Raw genomic sequence first — 14,489 nt, 5'->3', positions numbered from 1 at the left:
AAAATAATTAAATACTTGAAAGTTCGAAAATCGAATAGATCAAAGTCAATAAATTTTACTTACACCTATCTAGGTAAAAATAGGCTAAAAACATCGAAGACACAAAAAAAGCAAGTAGGAAATATTATAAGCTTATCAAGAACGGCCATTTTTCTCTCAATACTAAAATATGTATTTTCTCGTAACTCTATCGTTCTATATTTAAACCAACACGATTTAAAGCTTACATGTTACAAAAGGATTTATGTAATATGTTCTATTTCCTTCTAGAATGTGTGAAATACTTCTGATCGGTCTGGTCAAACGAACAGAACCTAGATTCTAGTGCATTGCTATTTAAATGCTAATATAGCAATATCGTTGAGGATGCTCTAAGCGTAGCATCGGATGCATTATTTTAGAGATGGTATAGGATTTCAAAGAGGATTAGAGTTCTCTTATTAACAATTTCATCAAGGCATCGCAGGGGCTGGGATCGAAATAAATGATTGTTTTAATGTTTTCCAACTCTACATTGTTTGTGTTAATATCTAAGGCCCACTTGCGCAGATCTGGGTTAAAGTTAACCCCGGATTAAACGTTATCTCTTTCGTAAAACATATTATGAAGAATGTAAGAGACAACACACTATTTAACCCGGTATTAACTTTAACCTGGATCTGCGCAAGTGGACGTAACAATTTTAATATTAGAGTTAAAATAAAAAAGTTGAAAATCTGCATTCATTCCAAAACTATGCCTTCGGAAAATTCGATATAATATGTATTGGTACCTCATCAGTCATCACGCTAATCTTTGAATGATTTGATTCCTTTAAATTAATTGACTGCCATGGTGATATTTACGGAGCCATCGATAAACAAAGCTGTGGGCTTTAAAAATTTCAACTCTGGAGTCTGAACCTAGTTACAATATTAATATGGCCACAATATATATCTCTTTTCAGGGTTCCGTACCCAAAGGGTAAAAACGGGACCCTATTACTGAGACTTCAATGTCTCTATATCTGTCTGTCTGTCTGTCCGTCCGTCCGTCCGTCCGTCCGTCAGTCTGTGTGTATCCAGGCTGTATCTCAAGAACCGCTATACCTAGACTTCTGAAATTTTCATTGATTATGTTAGTAGTAGTTAGTAACAAATTAAAATACTAAAAACAAGATAAAATTAATATTTAAGGGTATAAGGATATATTAATATTTCCCATACAACAAACGTGATTTTTTTTTGGCCTTTTTTGCTCGATATCAATAATGGCACAGGCATGCACTTGATATATTTTATTTTTATTTTTATGAAATAAGGGGGCAAACGAGCAAACGGGCCACCTGATGGAAAGCAACTTCCGTCGCTCATGGACACTCACATTATCAGAAGAGCTGCGGGTGCGTTGCCGGCCTTTTAAGAGGGAATAGGGTAATAGGGAAGGGGTAGGGAAGGGAATAGGGGAGGGTAGGGAAGGGAATAGGGGAGGGTAGGAAAGGAAATAGGGGAGGGTAGGGGATTGGGCCTCCGGTAAACTCACTCACTCGACGAAACACAGCGCAAGCGCTGTTTCACGCCGGTTTTCTGTAAGCCCGTGGTATTTCTCCGGTCGAGCCGGCCCATTCGTGCAGAAGCATGGCTCTGCTACGTCATATATTTTCACAAAGGCCTTAATTATACGTCTACCTTAAAAATGAATAATAATATTTATAAAAAAATAGGGGGGCTCCCATACAAAAAAACTCAATTTTCGGTCTATTTTTGCTCTATATTGGTACGGAACCCTTCGTGCGCGAGTTTGACTCGCACTTGACCGAATTTTTGTTCAATAATACCTACTTAAGATTTGGGCCTAGCCCGCTAGTTTAGATCTTACGTTGCCTTATAGTCGGTACGTCTAAGGGCCAATTCAGACCGCAACGCAACGCGTGAGATCCATTTCTGAATTTGTATGGATTTTACACGCGTCGCGTTGCAGTCTGAAAAGACCCTAAGGTTTATAAGCTGATGTATCACCTGCACAATTACATGGTAATTTATATCAAACGTATTAGTCGGTGCCTTTGATCTCTCGTGTCAGTGTGATGTGCAAATAAATCATCCTGTCAGCGCATATCTTAGCTGCGAATAGCCTACAAAGTATGTACAAACTGCCTTTAGGTTTCGCTTATTATCATGCTTTATAAGCTGTTAATAAAACAATTTCATGATTGTAGGACAATTATTTAAAGATTTCTATTGAATAAATAAAATGTTAATAATTCTGCAACATTATCTTATAAAGTACGTTTATGACTATCTAACGAAGTAATAAAACACAACGTTAGGTATAATTTATGTTTAACATGTTATATTACTGTAATTAATGATATATTATTAAAAAACAAAATAATATTACTTAGAACATTTTCATTTCGAAACCTCGCTTTTCTTTGCTCTATAAAAGCTTCGTTCGCCTGTCCAGTGACATCTAGCGGTAAAAGGGGGAAAGTTAGTTCGTCATGCTGGAAACTATCCGGATTCCGGTTTATGTTTATTTTTCTCTATGCTGAAAACGTTTTTCTTTCTCAAACAACAATTCCTTTTTCAATGATCCAAAGGTATATTTTTGTCCTAAATTGAATATATATAAGGATATGCATTAGATATTTTTAACAAAGTATCCAGAAAAATGAACCTAGTTAGGTTAGTACTCATCCGGGAATGATTAGCCAAAACATATTAAGTATATTATGCTTATAAGAAAATTATGTTTTTATGTAATTTGAGTTCAAGTTTAAAATAATTAACTAAGTCAATACAGGCAGAACAGTATGGTTAAAAAAAATCATACTTACATAATATTATGCCTTATAAAAATAGTGCAACTAATATCGTAATTTGGCTAGATTGCAAATTGCAACAGCTCCGAGTTTCCTAAGCACATATAAGCCATTAGGGGACGGAAAACTATTCCTAAGTATTACAAAAGCCGTCCCAAGCAACTGTATCTAAGAACAGAAAATAAATCTCTTTGTCACCAACACTCAGAGCAATTTAAAATTTTCTCTGTAAAAGTAAGAAATTAATGAGAAATTACTGTTGGTGAGTTGGACGAAAATATTAAAAGAATCTGTTTTAGAGTATTAATATTAACATATATTTTCGTTTAAGTACATTGGTGGAATAATACTCGTAAATTCAAAAAAGGTAATCATTCATCCATACTTACCTAATCCATTTCCATACTAATAATATAAATGCGAAAGTGTGTCTGTCTGTCTATCTGTCTGTTACCTCTTCACGCTCGAACCGCTGAACCGATTTTGCTGGGTATGGACTTATGGAGATACTTTGAGTCCCGGGAAAGGACATAGGATACTTTTTATCCCGGAAAAACGTACAGTTCCCGCGCGATAAACGAATTTTGGCGCAACGGAGTTGCGGGCGTCATCCAGTGATATTATAAATGCGAAAGTGTGTCTGTCTGTCTGTTACCTCTTCACGCCCAAACCGCTCAGCCGATGTTGCTGAAATTTGGTATAGAAATACTTTAAGTCCTGGGAAAGGACGTATGATACTTTTCATCTAAAAAAATTTATGGTTCACGATAATCAGTTTTTTGCCGCAACGGAGAGCGTCGTCTGCCTAATATTATAAAATATTTTCATAGTAAATAGGATTTACGCTTTACTCGAAAGCAAGTTACAATTTCAACTAGAAATTGGCATACAATAAGATACCAAGTAGGTACACGGCAAAATAAATAAACTCGGAACAGGAATTTATAGAGACAAAGCAATTTCACAGGGACAAGAAAACAACATTAGAAATTACAGTAAACTCTACATCGTAAGTGGGTCGGAGAGAGGTCCTATAGTAACAAAAATAGAGGGTATTTTTTTATTTATTAATGAAAATATAGGTTTACCAGAATCTGATGGCAAATTTTGACGGCAGATTTTAACAAAACATCCTTGATCATTGCATACATTTTTATATTAGCATGTTTCACACACAGAATAAGCCGCTATTTATTATATTCTATGTTTTATTCCAATTACCGCGGTATTAATAGAGTCAATTTATTTTCTCACTTTTTGCCGTCAGATTCTGGTAGACCTATAATAACCGTAGTTACAGAGCAATTAACTTAAAAAAAGAAAGACCTTTGTTTAGTGCAGTGTAGTGTAGTGATTTTTCTTATGTGGACATTGAATGAAATAAAACATAAAACAAAAACAAAATTAGGTTTAGTCTGTCTCTCTGTAATCTGTATCAAGTTTTCACTTATTTCTATTTATTTATATTTTCGTTATTAAATAACTTATGTGTGTGTGTATGTATATGTGTTGAATGTGATGTATTACACATAATATAATAAAGTATATAAATATATTACTATATATATTTTATAAATATATGAGGATATTTTTTTTTCTTTGTTTAAGTTTAGCACTTTAACATTATTTTCTGCCACCATATTTTGGTTGCCTGGAAGAAACCGCTGAAAGCGGTAAGGCCGCCTATTTGCTATGTTCCTTGAGTAATGTTGTTTTTTGTTATTTTATATTGTTTATAATGCAAATAAAGAATTTATAAATAAATAAATAACTTAGCCAAAATAACTAAATTACGGTAATCTAAGTAGAGAATTGGCAACATGAAATGACGTTCCTACACTACCGTCATCTCAACAGACAACATACAGCTTTCTGTCACAAGCCTCTGTCTGCAATACTCGTAGGCCTCTTGGATATCTCTAGTGGCGCGGCGAGTGGCAGATTCAGGCAACACGTGGGTGTCAGAGTGCGATCAGCTGTGAAATACGGTTTACTAGTTAAAAATGAAAACACGTTGAAAACGTTAAAAAGTGCTCTGAATAAGGAAAATATGGGCGGTACGAGGTACTGTTGTGTTGTAGGGTGCAAAAATTCCCAATCTCGGATTCGTGAATTAACGTTTTATTCGTTTCTGAGATGGAATTGGGAAACGTATCGAAATCAACATGCCGCAACTCCGTTGTGCAAGAGTTGCACAACGGAGTTGCGGGCGTCATCTAGTAAATTTATTATATTACATATTAATCATAAAAATCAAAGAAATACATCTGCATTTTCCATTTTTATTTTGCATGTATGGTTGAAAAGTTGCTGAAAATATATTAGTTTAGATTATTCAATACATAGCTCCACTTTCACGTCGTACAGTCGATTACCTACTCTGGTCTGTGGTATTACTTTTACACGGATGATTCGTTCTCCATCATCATGGATTTCGAAGACTTCATGAACATGATTGCTTTGGAATTAGTTTGTGCTCTATAATTTTTAATTAGGTAAACAACCTGTTTTTAGTAATAACTAATAAGTAATAACTAAGAAGATGATTTTACAATTATTTGTAATAAATACAAAGTAAAAAATCATGTTCAATGAATTTGAAAGAATATTTCATGATATTATTTTATATTTAAGTAAATATAGCTTTCGATAAGTAAGTACTGATTTTCCTCGGAAAAAGTCTGCGGAAATATTATGAAGTCCACAATCAATCATAATTTAAACAATTACCAAAAAAGTGCAGTGTATGAGAATCATATGAGAAAAGCGCCCGTGAGTTTCCGCCGTCAACCGACCCGCGGCGTTGCCGTAGCTTAGCAACGATATCCAAGAGGCCTATACCAAAAGCACAAATAAATCATTCCTGTGGCTGTAATTTTTCCGCCTGTTTTCTTTGCTGACAGAATATTAATATAGAACCACGTAAACAGCCCGGGCAGGGCTGAGGAAAACGCGCATAATTTAACATCAAGTTTTTCCGATAATACCCCAAGAGCCAGCGACGGCCAGTTGCCTCCTACTGTCAAACCACCTCAAAGTCTAATATACAGTGTGCAATTAAACCTACCGGCCATTTTTTTAAGGCTAAGGTATCATTAGGAGAGATTATTTAACCAAAAAAATAGGGTGTTAATTTTTTTACAATAAAATATTATCCCACTTAAAATCGTTGCAAAACGGTCAGTTCGCGGTGGTGGGGAGAGCGGGGGTGACGCGGGGGTGGCGTGCGCGCGGGTGGGTTGATTCAGACCGCAACGTGACGCGTGGATGCATTTCTAAATTTATATGGATTTGACAGATTCGCAAGACGTCTCACGCAATTGAAATCTGTCAAATCCATACAAATTTATGCCGCGCTTCGCCTCGCCTCTTCGCGTTGCGGTCTGAATTGACCCCACGTCACGTGCCGGCGACGCGTAGTGTCTATCAATTGTGGTGTCTTTTAGGATAACTTTCGGATGCTATTTCTCAACATTTTAGTACTGAGTGATTATAAAAGAAAAAATACATATATTTTTATTTTTAACAAGGATAAATTTAATATCGAAATTTGGCCGGAATGTTTAATTGCACCCTGTATTATGTACTTTTGGGGAGTCTGGTGGTGGAAAGCCACTGTTTAAATTTAGTTTGTTAGTATTTTTAGCAATATTCCGCGAAAACAACTTCCACCTTTAAGTAAATGAGTGAGTGTACGCATGCCTATGCGTACACTCACTCATTTACTCGACGCGCGTTTCGCCCCAACACCGGAGCATCCTCAGGATGTGGACTCTACGAACAACGTCCGTTAAGTCCTCTTAACGGACGTTGTTCGTAGAGTCCACATCCTGAGGATGCTCCGGTGTTGGGGCGAAACGCGCGTCGAGGTTTTCAACCTGCATGGTGGTGAGGGGCCTTGCACGGATTTGCCAACATTATTGCTTGTGTGGTGGTGGTGTTTGCAAGTTCTTGCATGCGAGTGTACGCATAGGCAGTGTGGGAGGAGGGAGGTGCTGTACGCATGCCTATGCGTACACTCACTCATTTACTTAAAGGTGGAAGTTGTTTATGAAAGATAATATACTCATCTCCACGTCTATACTATAAAATTTTTATAGCCGCATACAAAATGTTCACATAAATACGTTTAAACCATCACAATAATCGCAAAATATTAAAAAAAAATGGGTTTGATTAGGTACCGTTATAGCTATGACTAAGACACAGACACACTGAACTAAGGAAAATAAATATACAAAAAAATTGTTGCTTATTTAGTCTCCTATACGAATAGCTAATATTTTATATAAAAATAAATAACATTTCCATTTATAAGAAAAATAAGAAACGCTCTCAAATTTCTTCATACATTTTCGCCATATCAAGAAAGCGGCGAGCGTCGTAACCGCCACTGTACAAGGCGCGCTGATATTGAATGTTATTTTAATGTCCTTAACGTCGATATTCGTATTGACCTGCCAAAATTTGTCATAATTTTTGTGATAGCGTCCTTAACAGTGAAAATGCTCTGAAATGAAAATTTTACTCAAACCTCGGGACATACTTAAATATTTTTTACTAAGGAAAATGAACGGTTCCCGCGCGATTGCGCAAATAGTGACTACTAACACAAAACAGGTATCATGCGACATAATAGCTTTACAATTTCTTTAGAACAGATGTGTAAAAGTTTTGTGTCTTGTATGCCGTGTTAAAAACTTAAAAGGTCCCCCTCGTAAGTAAATACAATGAAAGCAGTCAACATAATAATATGACTCAACATGGCGAGGAGAACCCTCGTAAAATAATTCCGTTTAGGGTCGTAAGTTATTAACTAGGTATTATTATTATTTCCTTAAGCGTTCAAATGTAATAATTTCAATTTTTCACCTTAGATTGTCTTAAATTATGTTTTAATTCTGACTCATTAGTAAGTATGAAAGAAAATTGAGAAATATTAAACATTTGCAAATTATTCCGCGAAATAAAGAACAATCAATCATAATTTGCTGCTACGTTTTCTGGTATTTTGGTAATAAATAACTGGCGCTAAGCTGCTTAGGTTTAGGTCATAAGCCCAATGAATACTTCCGATAAATGCGTTTCAATTTTCAGTACTTACTTACCGCTTGTTTGCAATCACACTTTTCGTAACGCTCTCATCACGCACTTGCCAGCTTAAGGACTGAGCACACTGAGACGGGCCGTGCCGGGGTTCAGCGTGCCGGGGCTCATCGCAAAAATCCTCCTCCATACAATTTGTATGGAAGCGGAAATCCGCTGCGCCCCGACACAGTGTGCGATACGCGCATCCGCTTCTATACAAATTGTATGGAGGCGGATTTTTGCGATGAGCCCCGGCACGCTGAGCCCCGGCACGGCCCGTCTCAGTGTGCTCAGTCCTTAAGCTGGCAAGTGCGTGATGAGAGCGTTACGAAAATAGTATGATCGGGTGAGGTGCGCGTGCACATCTTCTTCTTTCAATATACATACCTATACATATAGATGGAGCTCAAGAAGTTTTACTTTAGTTGTGTGGTCTAAAGCGTACTCGTTTTTTTTTTCAGGGACGGTAGTGGGAGTAGGCGTGGGCCTGACCCGGGACTGTTCGACGCTGATGGTGGCGCAGTACTTCAAACGGCGGCGCGAGCTGGTCGAGATCTTCATCGTCAGCGGCAGCGGCCTGGGCATAGCTGTCATGTCTACGTTCATCAAGGGCGCTATAAGGTATGGGCTTAACCACTAACTAGACTTTTTTAAATTAACCAATAATTACTAGACACGAGGAACTCGTGGCGCCGCCCGCGTAAATTAGAAATTGCACGTGGACCGTACATTTTCGGGCAAAACATGAATGAATAGAATATACCAATGTTTCCCAACCTGTGGTCCGCGGGCCCCTAGGGGTCTGCGAGTATAATATATATTCCGGGGTCCGTGAAAACTGCCTGATTACCTAAAGGTCCGTGACGAAAAATAGTTGGGAAACACTAGAATAGACTACGGGGAAGGATATGAGCTACCCAATACCCATATCTTTCCCCGTAGTCTACTCAATATCTGTGCCAAATAACATAAAAATTGACCTCGTATTTCGTGAGATTAGCGTGTTCAAAGTCTTCAGCTTTATAATATTAGTATAGATATAGAAGTACAATTTCGTTTTGTACAGAAGCTATTGACTAAAGATTGTGTGATAAACGGTTACGAGCACTATTAACAAAGGGGTCGCGCTAACACCTAAGCTACTATTCTAAATGCAGTGTCAATATACGTATACCAAGTCCCAACGATTTAAGATGTGTCACATCTTAAATCGTTGGGACTTGGGTTACAGATGTTACCATTTGATTATATTATGCAATAAGGAAAAACAAAGATTTTAGGGAAATTGGATGGAGTATAATAAAACCAATGCAGTGGGTTGTCGCTTTATACTCGTACATGTAAAACATCGAATTTACTGTTACATTTTTATGGTAGCATTTCCCCAAATATTCGCCTTTGCACAATTCATTTGGTGTTTTGTCATAGAATCATTTTCGTCTCTTATGAGTCGTAAATCGTAAGCGTGATCAAAGAAAGGTGTAAGTACTATTTGAAAAATTGTATATTGTTGTGTTGTATAGCCAGATGGCAAACCTACGTAACTTGGTGGGGGCTATGTCAAGCTCAGCCGACTGATCACGACTACATCGACTTGACAATTGATATAATCGGACCAAATAATATAGATGGTGGTGGGCCTGGAATCTGGATATAAATCAATTTCTCTGATGGCACAACTTAATAACTAACCAAAATGTCCTCGATTTCAGAGCAATAGGATGGCGGCTTGGTCTCCAGGCGGTGACTGGTGTGGTTTTCGTAACGTTCATACTCGGCACTTTCTACCGATCAGCCTCATTATACCATCCTCAACGACGGGCAATACTGCACCTTAAGAACCAGAATAAGATAAAGAGGAAAATGAAGGACAAAAACAAGTCGGATGATAGACAACCTTTCTTTGACTTCTCAACTCTGAGGTCCAAAACTGTGAGGATCCTGCTAATGTCAACAGGGATTTCTGCTTTTGGAATCAACACGCCGATATTTTATTTGGCCTATCACGCTGAAGAGGAAGGTAAGCACTAAGCTGCACTGTTACAAGAACACTTTTGTGTTTCACCACTTTCTGATAAAGTGCCGAACAGGCATATACATAACTTTTTTGACAGATTCTCCATACTTAAACTGTCAAGTTAATAGGTGGATAGCCTATTCGTCACTTATCAGGAAGTGGTGAAACAGGCCCTTAGTGTTTAAACTTTAATACAAGTGCAATGATTTTGAATTGTAGGTACTCCGTGTAGGTATACGTGGGAGAGCCATGCTTCGGCACGAATGGGCCGGCTCGACCGCAGAAATACCACGTTCTCACAGAAAACCGGCGTGAAACAGCGCTTGTGCTGTGTTTCGCCGAGTGAGTTTACCGGAGGCCCAATCCCCTACCCTATTCCCTTCCCTACAATCCCCTATTCCCTTCCCTTCCCTTCTCTACCCTCCTCTATTCCCTTCCCTTCCTTTCCTTACCCTCCCCTATTACCCTGATCCCTCTTAAAAGGCCGGCAACGCACTTGCAGCTCTTCTGATGCTGCGAGTGTCCATGGGCGACGGAAGTTGCTTTCCATCAGGTGACCCGTTTGCTCGTTTGACCCCTTATTTTATTTAAAAAAAACTCCCATTCTTAAACTAATAGATCTATCGCTCTTACAGGCGCAAAGCGTATTCGTCACTGACTATAAATACACACTATTTATAGTCACTAACCAAGCCTTATTACCTCACTAGAGATGGGCACAATGTTCATAAACGTCCATTTAAAAATATATCCAAAGCAGATGCTTATTATCTCAACTATTTACATAGTCGCATGATAAACGTCGCCAAGTTAGCCCATCCAAAGTACCATCGAGGAAGTTGATTCCTATGCAATTGACAGACCAACGCGCAACGTTATTTGGTCGAATATGTCAATTCAGTGTTAAATTTTGTGATCTGTCAGCTGGGTTTGACGTAACGCAACCAAACTTATTAGGTCCCCGATTTGCATAGGAATCAACTTCTCTGATAGTACATACCCAACTAATAACCTTCATTCGAACATTCCAGGTCTAGGCGACACTGCAGCTTTACTCCAGGCTTACCTGGGCCTGGCATGGGCAGTTGGCTGCGCTGCCTTCGGTCTTCTGGTGAGGCAGAAATCAGCTGAATGTCGTATAGCAAGACAGTACCTCACGCAAGCGGCGGTATTCGTGTGCGGGTTGGCTACCATGGCGTTGACGGCTGTTGAAGGATCTTATCGAGGATACGTCATGTTCGCTTGGGTTTATGGTTAGTAGCTTATTTTAGTATAATATTTACGAATAGCATGACGCTATAGCAAGGGCGGATCCAGCTAGTACCTATATCATGGGGGGTCACCATGTCGCAGGCAGCTTGGCTCCGTAGTATATGCTATTGTTCGGATAGATTATAGATATAGTGTGTATATATAACACTAAAACAATGCAGTGTCAAGTTGTGCTTAAATATTGTATAGTATGTCAAGAAAGTGAAGAAATTAAAAAGTGGCAACATCTTAGGGTCATCCCTTTCAAATCAATCCAAGAAAAAAGGGATGACACTACGATGTTGCCACTTTTTAATTTCTTCACTTTCTTGTCAGACTATATTTGTGTGCATTAAATTTAAGGATACAGCTAAGCTCTTTGTGGTATACCATTCCAGGTATATTCTGCGGTGGCTACCACTACTCCCTGAAGATGTACACGTACGAGCGAGTGAGGTCACGCAACTTCGCTCGGACTTGGGGCTTCGTGCAGTGCTCGCAGGCCGTACCCATCGCTATTGGCGTTCCACTGTCTGGTAAGTTCCAGTGCAGTTTCAAGAAAGTTGCTGTTTCCAAGTTATATTTCAAGAAGGACATTAGATCTTAAATCCAGGCTATAGACATTAAATCCAGGATTTAATGTCTATAGCTTGCACCAATATTACAGTCCAAACTTCAGAGAGATAAGAAAGATGTTTATATAATTATTCTTGTACTGTGACAAAGTTTAAAATATCTTATACAATGTTTCAGGCTACATAAACGACGGCTGCGGCGGCAAGGCGGGGTACTACTTCAGCTCCACGTGCTCGCTCATCGGCTCTCTGTCGCTCTTCTGTATCGACCTGCATCGCCGGAGCGCGCACAAACACACCAAGTAACTTATTCATTCATAATGTCTTTGACTAACGACATATTTAGTTATTCACCTACTCTGAAGAATATTCCTATGCTAGGCGAAAAAACAGAAATATAGCACTAGGGCCGGTATAAATAGTCAGTACTCAAGATGCATCTTGATCTCAAGACGCGATTGGGCTCTATGATTGGTCCAAATTTTTGACAACCAACCAATCACAGAGCCTTAACCGTGTCTTGAGACCGAGATGCATCTTGAGTACTGACTATTTATACCGGCCTAGGATTAGATTGATATACTAAGGCCGGTATAAATAGTCAGAACTCAAGATGCATCTCGGTCTCAACTCTCAAGACGCGGTTCGGCTCTATGATTGGTACAAATTTTGACAGCCAATCAATCACAGAGCCTGAACTTTGTCTTGAGACCGTGATGCATCTTGAGTACTGACTATTTATACCAGCCTTAAATAAATTACTATCTGCTATGGCATCATTTCAAATCAACTGCAAGTTGAGATCTTTAGTGTACCTAAACTTAACTAAAAACTGACGAATTTCTCTATCACCTGGTGTTTCAGAGAGAACGGCGGCACTGCTAGCTGCGAGCCGGCGTGCGGGCCGACGCGCCGCAGCACCCGGGACAGGGAACCGCGTATCACCACGAGTGCCACCACACTTGGTAAGCAATGACGGCTGCGGCTGGGGTTGACATAACCTAACGAAAAGATACCTAGTGGCAAATGGAATAAATGAAAAACCCTCATTATAGTATTATCAGAAAACGTACAAATTACAACAGATCCATCATCTTTTCGTTAAGTTATGTCAACCCCAGCCGACATACCGCGACTTACATTGACTTGACATGGTCCTGAATATATTGTATCTAGCAACAGCAATTCAACAGGCTTGACAGAAGATATTGTGCCTGTTGCATTGCTGTCGCAAAATATAAAATCTTGCCGAACAATTAATGATATGGTACACAATTATTTTGCCGGTGGGCGTGAATTTAATAAAATAGGTAATAGGCCATCTGCTGATTAATTTATCTGATGGTATGTATGTACTTAGAAACGCTATTGAATTCAGATTTCAGACACTATCATGACTTCACTGTGTGTGTATTTAATGTCAGGTAATCTTTTCTCGACTTATAGCTTTAATATGGAAGCAAATTCTAAAACATTAACACCAAATCACTTTTAGATCTAGCAGGCGGCGGACGTTGCGGTGGTCGCGATCTGCTACTAGACGGCATTGGCGCTGGCAGTTTAGGCTCACCAGCACCGCACGCACCTCCAGAGCTCACCTGCATCAGCGAGGAGGGAGGTCTAGACCTGGACTTAGACCTGCATCTCCCGGAGCACCTGCTAGATGACCTGGACTGCGGACCCGATTGTATCACTAGTTGCAATAAGGTAATTCCAGGGTATTCGGTAGTTTAGGATGCCTTGAACCCGTCCCAGAGCTCACCTGCATCAGGAGGGAGGTCTAGACCTGAACTAAGACCTGCATCTCCCGGAGCACCTGCTAGATGACCTGGACTGCGGACCCGATTGTATCACTAGTTGCAATAAGGTAATTCGTGGGTATTCGGTAATTTAGGCTGCCCTGAACCCGTCCCAGAGCTCTCCTGCATCAGAAGGGAGGTCTAGAACTCTAGATAAGTGAACCAATCATCTTAGTAGAAAAATGCAGCAACTACTAAAGCTACCTCTTATAATTAACCTTCTATTCAATAATCTTCAATTTCCAGGTGGAGAACTATCTAATGCTAAGCGAGTATGAGAACAACCTAATCGCTGAGCTGCCCAACTTAAACGAGAAACGCAACCGGCGCTGGTCTATCGTCCTCGCCAACAACTCCCCGCAACCATCCAACCCAAACAACCTGAGCCCAGAACACCGAAGTCACAACCCAGCCAAGTGGGAGAAAAAGTGCCACAACCCGAACAGAGTGATCACAGTGATCAACGAAGCGTCGTTATAAGTAGTGATACGTTAAGACAATAATACGTGTACGACCTATTTAACCTCATAATTTATTTGTTGTGTGTAGTAGTTGCATTTGTGTATTGTTCGGTATTATTTATTAAAATAACTATTGTATGGTGTTGTTTTATTTCGCATCGTAGTATGTCAAATGAATCGTAGTTTTCGAGTTCCAAGTAAAGGCTACTCAAAGTACACACCTACATATATAGATACATTATATTATATTTAAAATGAAATGATGAAGTTTGTGGTTTGGAAACCTTTTAAATGTTACATAATATTATTTAAAGGCGTATCCGCACTTGCGCGCGGTAACGTTCAGCACCTTGTCTATGCTAAACTATGCTATTTAGCATAGACAAGTTACTGAACGTTTACTTACTACGATACTGAACATTTTTGATGAAAACTAATCAGGCAGTCAATAAAACATAGATTACAAGAGGGTAATGAAATATATTGACATTTGTA

The 14,489-nt window shown here is 39.1% G+C and overlaps 1 protein-coding gene across 2 annotated transcripts in view; it reads left to right on the top strand.

The window, feature by feature from the left end:
• Positions 1–14,138, top strand: part of LOC121733616 (monocarboxylate transporter 10-like) — a 153,220-nt gene extending 139,082 nt beyond the window's left edge. For both annotated transcript variants that reach the window (XM_042123916.1, XM_042123917.1), the window contains 8 exons: positions 8,353–8,512; positions 9,604–9,911; positions 10,940–11,161; positions 11,558–11,695; positions 11,913–12,036; positions 12,599–12,699; positions 13,230–13,441; positions 13,780–14,138. In XM_042123916.1, the coding sequence (XP_041979850.1) occupies positions 8,353–8,512; positions 9,604–9,911; positions 10,940–11,161; positions 11,558–11,695; positions 11,913–12,036; positions 12,599–12,699; positions 13,230–13,441; positions 13,780–14,013 (1,499 nt within the window). In that variant the 3' untranslated portion in view covers positions 14,014–14,138. The remainder of the gene's footprint in view (positions 1–8,352; positions 8,513–9,603; positions 9,912–10,939; positions 11,162–11,557; positions 11,696–11,912; positions 12,037–12,598; positions 12,700–13,229; positions 13,442–13,779) is intronic.
• Positions 14,139–14,489: the final 351 nt, after the last annotated feature.

This window comes from Aricia agestis, chromosome 14, assembly GCF_905147365.1.
Source record: "Aricia agestis chromosome 14, ilAriAges1.1, whole genome shotgun sequence".
Classification (NCBI taxonomy): Eukaryota; Metazoa; Arthropoda; class Insecta; order Lepidoptera; family Lycaenidae; genus Aricia; species Aricia agestis.
This window is presented reverse-complemented; position numbering and strand designations above follow the sequence as displayed.